General features: G+C 44.9%; 1 protein-coding gene across 1 annotated transcript; it reads right to left on the bottom strand.

Moving 5' to 3' along the window:
* Nucleotides 1-5,237: 5,237 nt before the first annotated feature.
* Nucleotides 5,238-10,376, bottom strand: LOC144164133 (THAP domain-containing protein 11-like). The gene is made up of 4 exons (XM_077694673.1): nt 10,055-10,376; nt 8,218-8,364; nt 7,131-7,206; nt 5,238-6,183 (listed from the first exon to the last, which is right to left on the bottom strand). The coding sequence occupies exons 1-4, from the start codon at nt 10,195-10,197 to the stop codon at nt 6,040-6,042; spliced, it is 510 nt and encodes a 169-aa protein (XP_077550799.1). The 5' UTR covers nt 10,198-10,376; the 3' UTR covers nt 5,238-6,039.
* Between the last annotated feature and the right edge of the window lie 493 nt (nt 10,377-10,869).

Raw genomic sequence — 10,869 nt, 5'->3', positions numbered from 1 at the left:
ACGGTATTTTTATTGGATGAAACCGGAAAGCAATCGAACTTTGTGACGGTGGAACTCGGCGACTCCGCGCGACTCAGCATATGTCGTCTCGGATTGTCGATGGTTAATATTGCGATTGACAAGAAAATGACTTAAGTTCAGACTACTAGAAGTTCCTTCAAAAAATGTGTGTAGGTAGTAAATAGTCATTTTAGGCTTTCGGTGAATCACCTTGTCAGGACAGAGGTTTCTTGTTCATGCAACACACATTGCAGGCTACGTTAGAGGGACTTCGGCTGTTTGGACTGTGTGCAACAGCGTAAATAGCTTACACATACCCAGTTTATTGTAAACGTGGCTAATTCTACCTGCGCCACTCGCCCGCGTTTTTGACTAAAAGTTCGACCATGTTGATTATTTGTATCAGAAATTAGACGTCTCCCGTTCAGTTCCAGGGTTAGTTTCATCATGTCGCTGATGTCGCTTTTTCTGGCCCTTTGCGAGCCCGCTCTATGCCGACATGTTGTGCAGACAAGCGGGAACTGTGATTGGCTTCTTACCAAGACGTAACTTCACGAGTTGGGGAGGAAAGCCTAGGTAAAACCCTAACTGTATTTCTTCCTCTATTTGACAATATCGGGTATAAAACGGTTATGCATTGTTTGTTTATCGTGGTTCGGCAAGTATAAGTACCACCATAAGTTTTTTTTATCTCTTCCTGTCCCCTTTAAATTGTTTATATTCTCAGTGAATAAAGCATTTCTACTGTCCGACAAGCGCTTGGTCACTATAAAACACCAATCCTAAGAATAAAACAAACATATTTTGTCTTCGTGGCCCCTGTAAAATCCAAAGTTTAAGTAAATAAACCTAATGTAGGGAGGAATACTTTTAAGTACTTCAAATAAGTAGGCAATAATTTAAATTGGACTACTCAACAGAATTAAACACTAGCACGTTCACAGGCTTGGGGCAATATATATAGGAGCAAGTGCTACGAACGCGCCTTATGTCCTTGAGACATTTAAACTACGTCAAGAAGCTACTGATACAACGAAGGCACGCGAAGCTGAACGTCAACGGAAACAACGAACTGAAAACTTTAGAGGAAGATGTTGAATTTCCTGTGGGAAAGCAGTGGCGGGAAGCGCCACGCGCCTTGCCGCTCAACCAGCCCCGTCCGCAGCGCCTCTGATGGTGATTGTGGCAGGATGCCCCTAGGGATTGGTCAACCAAAGAATCCATAACGAGATAGCTTCGCGTTCAACCACCGTCATCAGTTTCCCGTATGGGAACCGATGAAGAAGGAGAAGAATATAGAGCTGCGAAGAGGAGGGTTTGTACGTTGCTCTCACCCCGTCTGCAGCACCTGTGATAATGATTGTGTCAGGATTCCCCTAGGAATTGGCCCACCAAAGAATCCATAACGAGCTAGCTTCGCGTTCAACCACCGTGGACATGTTCCCGTAAGGGAACCGCCGAAGAAGAAGGAGAAGACAGCTGTGAAGAGGAGGGCGTGTACATTGCTCTCAGCCGGTGCACGAATGTCAACAACCTTTACCTCAACAACGCTGACGGAGACTACCGATCCTACCACAGAGACGACAACATCGACAAGAACATGATGGACGAGTTTGGGCGCCTCGAGAACGACTACCTACTCAAATTACACCATCCAATGAACATCAAATGAACATCAAATGAACAAGGGAAATCAGCACCTAAGTATACGGAAAACAAGAAAACAATGCTAGGCCTGCTGAAAAAGTAACTAAGCTGTGGAGAAATTCAAGTTTGGCAGCTGCTGGCTGAGAATATTCCTGGTCGACTCCACAGCCCACGAGCAGCCGCAAGCAAGTTCCCTCCTTGAGGATCGTCAGCTCCGCGTATAGTGCCTCTTGCTCGCAAAAAACCGCAGCGCCACTGGTAGATGCTGCCTGCAAGCAATTAAAAAACTCGTGATAAACCTTGCCTTGCAGTGTTTGGGAAGTGGCATTTCATTAAAAATAAATCCCGGGCTCAACGCTCGACAACTTGTATGAGGTGTGCTATATAGCAACACTCCAGTATAAAGGCCAACTGCACTCAAAAATGGGACCTCTTGAGACCCTAATTTTTATTTATTTGCCTTTTTTCAAAAGACACCAAGATACAAAATATGACAGCTGACATACCCATGTGCATGGCACAAAAGACCATCAAAAATCGGCGACTTTGAAACCAAAATTGGGAAGCGTGTGGACATCACAACCAGGCTGAAGTGACGTCACAGCCAGCAAGCCAGACCAAACCTGGGCAAAACAGCTTCACATTTGCAGCAGGTCCGGGGTAAGCACACCCAGAAGAGCTTTACCGGTTCCCCTGGCTGGTTGGAGGACCAATCACCTGTTTGGCTGCATTGTCACTTCTGCTTCATGGCTGGTTGCACGATCTGCTGACAGGTGTCACGTTGTCTGCGATTGAGTTTTGTTTATTTTTAAAACATTTCCAACCGATTATCAAGGCATATCACAGGGCTACCCGTGATGTCCCATGTTGGTTTGACGATACGCACTGTACGTCCAAAATAAATTTTGACGATGCGTAATTTGAGTGCATTTGGCCTTCGATTGGCCCACCTGGAGTTTTTTTAATGCACATAGCACGTTCAATATTCTTTTATAACTTCACCTTCATAAACAGGTGTTACAGCCACATATCTAACCGGCGACCTTGTGCACAGAAGCAGCATGCCTTCGTTAATGAGCTACTCGCAGGTCAACAAACTATTCTGAGTGGCTTGAAGGTAAACACGCATGCAAATAACTATTTAGGCAAGTGTCGAAAATAAATCTTAGAAATGAAAAAAATGACAGGTTTTAACCTATCACAGCTACACCTGTGCCATGCGGTGTGCTTTTGTGCAGGTCTTCCAATTAATTTTAACACTCAGAGACCTTTCACATGGTTCTTTATTAATAGTCATTGTTCACATAGTTTCTTTGAAAATTGCATCTAATAACCTACCACCACAGAGACCTTCAGCTGAAACGGCAGTACGGGCGCGAAGAGATGCTAAGAGGGCAGGAATTAAAAGAAGAAAGTAAACACCAAATGGTGCCACCAAAATATACCTATGGGTTGCAATTTATTTTCTTCTCCTCAGTATTTTTTCTGGGCGAATAATAAATAAATAACCTCAGGACAGCCATTACTGCACTTGTTGCTGGCTCTCCAGATGGAGTAACACAAAGCATAATTCGCACTCATAAGGTCAAAATCATTGCCCTGGCTAACAACAGGCTTTCCTCAGGGGCATTCGGATTGCCCTGGAGAAGTTAGTGGTTCCATTTCAACGTTGTTGTTCAGTTCGTCAGAGTGTTCTGATGTATCATTTGCTTCTTTGTGGCACCTAGACTCATGGGTTATAAACGAGCCAGCTGACCTCAGCACGCTGACGCAGCCTGTGAAAGAATGCACACCAGGCTGTCCTAATCTTGAAGTGGTCCTCAATGTGTGGGATGGGCTTCATGCGTCTTGATTCATGGCTCCCACAAGACGGCAGAGAACAAAAAAATGCAACATTGTTTCTTTGTCCATTGTGTTTTTTTTTTTGGGTGTGAAAATATTGCTCTTGAAGGCTTTGTATTTCCTGAAAACCACACTGCGTAAACTAATGGGAGAAAGCATCGCCCTAACTACACTGCTGCGAAACGCAAAATGTTCAAATGATGCGAGACACGCACGAAAGGTTTTTGTACACCAGCTGCTGATTTTCATCCTGCATTGCTATCTGCAAATGACATTATTATTAAAATTTAAAAATCACTGCAGCCTGTATATGTATATTATCTGTTCTGTATATGTTGAATACAAGAGCAGCTTTCTACACCTGAGAGATATTTAGCTGCATAGTTATATTTCTGGCGCACCTCTACCTTTCTTAAAACAGAAATCTGTTGCCCTGATTCGATAGTGAGATACGCCTTCGACGATTGAATGAGATTCGTAAAATCAGAACTGGCAGCTTGACTGCCACAAAAGATGTGCGAGTAAAACGTAAAAGTAAAACAGCAAATACTCGCCGCATGCTCGTAAGCGTGCTTCTCAAATGACCTTACACTGTAATGAGAACTGAACATGTATTTGGTGCTCGGACAGTTTTACTAAAATGCGGAAATACCCAAGGAAACTAAGCGACAGTTATGGCTAGCGTAGATTTAAACTTGACGCCAATTACAACCTATGGCTGTTTAAAACCGACAGCCAATATGATATGTTCTCCCGTGCCAGATGCACTAAGCCCCATAAGCGTGTTTTACAGTATAGCTTGGCAAGTCATTTCATATGTCATTCGACCTGCCAAACCACAATACGATACCTCGTGTGAGCGCGCCACACTCGTAAATGTCGCGCTTGCACGACGACCAGCCTCGAGGGGAAGGTTTTAACATTTAAAGGAAAGAAAAAAACCGAGCTCACCTTCAGGAAAACCACGACGGGATGAGTGCGTAATTTGATGCGGTGCATTATCACCCCACGGACATACGTAATCGCACAACAGGTTCGACCGAAAGCCCTGCAGTGAATTCTTGTTGTTTTTTTTTTGTTTGGTAGGCTTGAGATTCAGATGATTCGCGCTCGTTGCTTTAGGCGATGTGATAGAGGCATCAAACGGCGCGTCTATCTGGCCTGTCACCACTCATGGCTGGCACTGGGGAAGACCAGTGCCCCTGGTGGGTGGTGGCATCTGCAAATAAGAGTGGCCCATGCAAAATGACGACCGGCCCGACCCTGTCCGCGATCCGCACATGCGCAATGCCAAGCTATCTCTAGCCCCGCAGCTATCAGCAGATGTCGCCAGCATGCTCCGGAGCCGTGCGCTCGCTTGCCCTAGACAAGCCTGACGCGCACTGTACACAGCCGTCCGGGGCCACGGAGAAACCTGCTTTGTATGACTCCGTCAACCACACATGTATGTTAGCTTGAAGCTGTGAGCGAATCAATAAGATTTCCAAAATACGCTTGAGTTGTTTAGGTCTTTTCCAAGAGATGCCCAGAACGGTGCTTTTTGTGCTAGAGCCAATCAGGTCATCAATGCAGAATGCCATTCTTTGCTTGTAGTAGGAAGGAGTCTGAGCTTGTGCCATTTAAGGGTGCAGCTCAGTATTACGCTTCAGAAATTCAATGGTGAAGTTGTATGTTCAGGCAAGATTTTCATATTTTCAATCAATTGAATTTTTATTCAAATTCTTAGTCAAAAATTAAGGCACCTCAAACAAAACACGAAAAATTCTTGCCCCACTTACAAGGACATAGCAGGGCATGTTTTTTTATGGAAACAAAAGAAAAACTTATTATGTTCAATTGCAATTATTGAAAGAAATACAAAAAAGGTAATATTAAAATTAGGACAACTTAGACAACTGTTCACAGAAAGCGTAGAAGTTTCAGAGTTTTCTTCACAACATTGGAGAAACTGTATATGTATGCTGAATGCTATGTAATCAAAGTTTAATGGGAAATGTGCAATGTTAATTTATTGCTTCAACAAATCTGTTATCAATTGACAAGCTTGTTGCTTTACTTAAGCTGGAGCATTGCGGGATTAAAAACTGCTTATAAATGAGGCTATCAAACTTCATAGCAAAGGCACATCCACAAAGTTTGTCAAACGAGCACATATGTGCCATGTCTTGTTTAGGTGATCTGCCATGCTGTTGGGAAATAAACGGGAAAAAACGTTTTTGCTCTTCGAATTACTCTCTCAACATTTATCCACACACTGGCAATCTTTCTGGTTTCCTCCTCATCTTCTTGAGAAAGTTGAGGCCTCCCGTCCATGAAAGGGGGAATGTTAGATGCAGTTACCGCGCCTTGCATTCATCCTGAATAGTGAAGCCCCTGTCTGCCCTACTGCTGCGTCATGGGGAAAACTTGTCTAAAACATTGGAAGAGTTAGTGAGAGCTTTGTCTGATAGACGACCAGGTGCAAGGTCACAAACAACTACGACGAAGCCGTTAGGGCTGCTGACTATGAAGCCTTTCGCCGTGTTGTGCTTCTTATACTCTGAAAATGTCTCACTTTGGACACGAAATGACGATGGTGTTTCTATGTAAATCTCCGTACAGTCCAGTAATCCATCGACAGTGTGAATAGCCCTTGGTGAGGAACGCCTGTGAATGGTACTTGTCGCCCAGCTGAGGCGGCATCGATGTTGGTACCTGCACCAAAGAAAAAAAGTTTGCTCACTGTGGAAGTCTTTTCCTGGAAAACAATCACAAAAAAACAGTCATAGGAATGAATTGAAGTTCTTGACCCTTGTGCATACCATTGCATTCCTTGATTCTCATAGTCCTTTTTGAGCCAGAAAGAGGGAGCCTAAAGTTAAATTGGCTGATTATTTTGGGATCGACTTGGCCTTTTCAACAGATGTCTCTTTTTTGTAGTATGACCCTTCCATAGCAGTCAGTCTTGTAAGCCGTAGCAGAAACAACCAATCCAAGTATAATGTCATTTACCTTTGTCAGTGGCTTTAACCAGCTGATATGAACCTATATCAGTGAAGACTTTTTGGTTGTCAATGGCAATATTGTATAGCTGTCCTTTTAAAGGCACATTCAAAGCAACTGCAGTTTGTAGAATTTGTCGTGCAGTGACTGTCAATGTTTGTGCGACAAAAAGATTACTATTCAAGTACTCGAGCCACCCACTATATAATATTTAAGACATTAGCGAAGTGCATTTGAATTTGATGACAGTGACCACAAAAGGCCACTTATTCACCATCACAGTGCCCTTGTCATGCTGCCGCCATCAAAATGTAGTTGTTATGCCAATGTTAGCACATTATCTCCATCGAGCCAGTGTTGCGCAGGTGATACAGTCGTGCACAGACATTTTCACAAATATGTGCAGCATTATGGCTTAAGGACCTGTTTGGTGAAGTACAGGGAGGATAGCATTTAGGGATATTGAGTTTTGAAATGAACCAAGAACAGCAACAAAGGTGCTAGAGATATATCTGCAATAAGATGGCACCTAAATTATTTCATTTGGTCTCATAAAGACTGTCCATGTATTATTCTCACAACACAAGTCGTGGAATGGTCGCATGGACAAAGGTGTCAGAAGCTGGATGTCACACAAAATGCGAAAAGTATGCACACACCTGGATGAGCCTGTTGTTCAGGAAGTCAAGCCAGGTGATCCAAATACGCGACACCGTGCTTTCTGACACCCCAACCCTGCGGATTGAAAGCAATAGATTGAGTGTTGCCTCGTGTAACGTTTACCAATATGTTTGTCGGTGAAGTCAAGGGTTTCACGGGCAACCGTCTGGTCGGAAGGGTACATTTGAGAGAGAAAGACGGCACCGACCAACTAACGCTCCCGTGCGGGTGCTGAAACGTCTTTTAAATTTTTCTTATTCGTTACTTGGTTGGTGCCGTCTTTCTCTGTCATATGTTTGTAGGTAAGAGAGGTATTTTAGCTAAAGGCAAGGTGTGTACTACGAGGCCCAATTGAAGGCGCCCTAATACCAGGATCAACAGCGTCTTCATATTAGGCACGAATTTTCTCTCTTCATTTGTTGTTTCCTTCATTTTCGAAAATCGAAGACTGTTGACGTCTTCCTCCAGCATTGACCAAAATGCCTCCAGCAACTTCCGTGTCTTAAATCCGGTGTAATATTTCGCCCTTTTTTCATCTTGAACAATACGAAACTGGCTTTCTTTTTTGCTAAGAGCCTCTTTGAGCTGCCTGCAGGTGCCTGCTAGCTCTAATTTAAGGCACCGCATCTTTTGTTGCAAACTGTTGCACGACTTGACAGCTTCGCAATGAGCTTTCTTGCTGTCTTCCAGCTGCTGCCTAAGTGCCGCAATCGTTTTGTTGGCCTTATCCAGCTACTCTTCGAGGTGTGTAACGGCCTCCTGCAGCCTGTTCACAACTGCATGTTCATTTCCTTTGTCATACGAATAGGAGTGTTCTGCAAGTAATACGTCTTGTCCAACACGTCTTCCTCCAGGAGTATCAAGGTTAGAGTCACAGTTCCCTTCAGCTGAGGAGGCTCCCGGGGAATTGGGCACATGCACTTGATCCACATCATTGCGTTGCGGGGGCTACCACATGAGAAGAATAAAAAAAATCAAGGACTACAGTTTTGAAACATGACAGGGAGCAGTAACGTGCTTATTAAAATGTTTTGTTGTTAGCGTCACTTGCTCACTACCGGAATGTTTTATATTTTCGCCACGTACCTTCTTTCGTATCGACGGTGCCTCTTGACAATCTTCTTTTGTTTGAGAGTGAAGATTGTGGGCACCCGAACCATGTACGGCTTTCGGCCTACTTCAAAATGCTCACCACACACTTTGTGGCCGGTGGTAGGGACGAACTTCGAGAACCTTAATGAACAAAAATACACGTATTTTAAACACACACATAGACGCACAAATGGAGTTCCGATCATCATTTAAGACACAACTGTTAGTTTGAATGACATATCATGCACCAGGGACAGCTTATATTTACTGCTCGGTTAGAGTGTCATACACACGTCAAAAGAGCACTGATTTGACGGAAAGATTGCTTGAATGCCATTTACACTGCTCCGCATTGCAAGTCTCTTGCTGCAACAAATAGTAAGACTGCCAGAACTGCAGCTCCATGAGGCATGACAAAATTTCAGCACTTTCATAACACATTACTAATATAGCACGAAAAACATGCGGCCTCACAGCTAAACGAGACGCGTAACACATAACCACCATCACCACTAGCAGCGATACAATCACTCGGGCTCTACAAAAGTGGCGACAATAGGGCAGAGAGGTGAAAAAAAGGGGGCCGGGAAGAGTGAATGAGAAAAAATTACGCCCACCTCCCCTCTCGGGAACCCTGGTGTGATGCGACGTTGAAGGTGGTTCCATTGTGCGTTTCCGTTAGGTTGATTACTCGAATTGCATGAGCAATCGTAGGGTAATGCGAGAGAGAGAGAGAGAGAGAGAGAGAGAGAGAGAGAGAGAGAGAGAGAGAGAGAGAGCAAGCGTAGCGCGGACGACCGTCGACTGAGAGACCGGCCGGAGCGCGGCCCTCTGCTTGTATGCGCAGCGCGCCCGAAGGAGAGGAGACCGTGGAGAGAGAGGGCGCTGCACATGCGCACAGCGCCGCCCTCTTGTGGAGTGAGAGAGCGCCCGTACCGCGCGCGCCACAGATGTTGGGGGAGAGGGCGCGCTATCAGGGCGAGAGGAGAGAGGGTGAGCGGAGGAGAGACGCAACTGTGCGGACGCGGACGACAACGACGCAGGAAGGACAGTGCCGCCGGCAAGAGATGCTCCTCTCAGCGTCGCATCTAAAGACAAATGAAAACCTGCCTGCGTTGCCGTTTCGCGAAAGCGAAACTTCACAAAGAAGATGTGCGGTCAATGCAGGGATTCGATTACATGACAATGCGGGAATAGAGATAAACATTCGCCGCAAAAAAAAATGTATGATTCCGTGAGTGACATGTGCGGCTGCCGCTCGCTGTGTTCTGCCCGCGGCCTCGCAGCAGATTGCTGGGCACCGATATCGTCGATAGGCATTCACCGCTTCGAAACTGCAGCGGTAAGCCAGGCGTACGACACTAAGATTTGGTATCGTTGATGCTGCTTTACCTCGCGCTATAGGTATCACATATCGAAAGGAGCAGTGAGACAAAGAATATCTCGTTGGCTTCGATGCCGTCGCCGGCAGGGCTGAGCTATCGCAGTGCAATGGCGCGAGCTTGAAGTGCAGTTAAACTGGCCCTGTATCAGGCGTATCTTTCGCGCTAGACGCCTGACAGTCGTCATAACTTTTTGTAAGATGTCATTTTAGGCCTTCTACATTTTAACGATCACCATTTTGCAAGGAAAACAAGTCGTCCCCAACGTATCGCCGCTGTCGGCGATCGCCCCGGGAAGGGGATCGAGCCAAGGCTGCCAACTTTTGCAGTCGCTGATCGGTAGATCGGTGGTGTGGCAAGCCTTTTATGACGCGGAATTGAACGCTCCTAAAGTGTACCGCAATACACACAAAATTCACAAACACTTCCAACAAGAAAGTGTGCCTTACTTGCCACTCTGTCCGACTCGGTTGATCATCTGCACCCATTCCTCTCGGAGCTTCGGATCCTTCGGGAACACGTGAAATCTGATGCCCTTGTGTTTGACGCTGTTGTTATAACATCCCGGCACACAGCACGTGAATCCAACCATCGTGGTTCTTCCAACGAAGGCAACTAAGGCTGCTTATTGCAGTCCACCGATGAAGCAGCTGCGTAGCTGAATACGCCGAGCATTCACATAATCCTTCAGTTACCATCATGCATTGCGGCAGTGGTGGCGTAGTGAAACTCGCGGTGAGATCGGCCTATTGGCGATTGAAACATGCTTCCAGAAAGCGTCCCTTGCTCATCTGGTGTTAGATTTGTCATGTCGCTAAGGTAATATCTTCTTGGCGACATTGAAAATGGTGTTTCTTGAATAACCGTGATCTTGTTCCTCTCAATTATTTGTTTGTTTTTTATTTATTATTGCTGCTGCGTGTTGCCGCCAACGACGATGTTTGATAACCATTGTGACTCGTTTTACAGAACATCCTTTGTTATTTCGCCGTTTGTATTGTTTTTCTTTTTCTCTTTTATTTTATATTTTTCGACTGTATTGTTGTTTGATGTTGTACAATGTCCTTTGCTGTTATCTTTTACAATATGCTTTTGTTACTTTTTGTTTTCGTATATTACAAAATTCGCGATTCCGTTTCAGCACTGGACACTTGTTATGTATCTCCTACAGGAATGCCGTCTGGGCGAATATAGTAAGCTGAATAAAAAAATATTGATAGGAAGGATGTTTCGCCCTAACATAACTAGCCTAGAATAGTCTTCT

The sequence above is a fragment of the Haemaphysalis longicornis genome, unplaced genomic scaffold (genome assembly GCF_048455015.1).
Source record: "Haemaphysalis longicornis isolate Haplotype H1 unplaced genomic scaffold, Haemaphysalis longicornis Haplotype H1 scaffold_13, whole genome shotgun sequence".
NCBI lineage: Eukaryota > Metazoa > Arthropoda > Arachnida > Ixodida > Ixodidae > Haemaphysalis > Haemaphysalis longicornis.
This window is presented reverse-complemented; position numbering and strand designations above follow the sequence as displayed.

Bases quoted from the DNA above. Each gene is read 5' to 3' on its own strand.
- LOC144164133 (XM_077694673.1), bottom strand. From the start codon at position 10,197: ATGGTTGGATTCACGTGCTGTGTGCCGGGATGTTATAACAACAGCGTC. The intron at 7,207-8,217 runs GTACGTGGCGAA...TTCAATCCGCAG, and splicing joins CACCGTCGATACGAAAGAAG to GGTTGGGGTGTCAGAAAGCA. The intron at 6,184-7,130 runs GTGTGTGCATAC...TCTTTGGTGCAG, and splicing joins TGAACAACAGGCTCATCCAG to GTACCAACATCGATGCCGCC.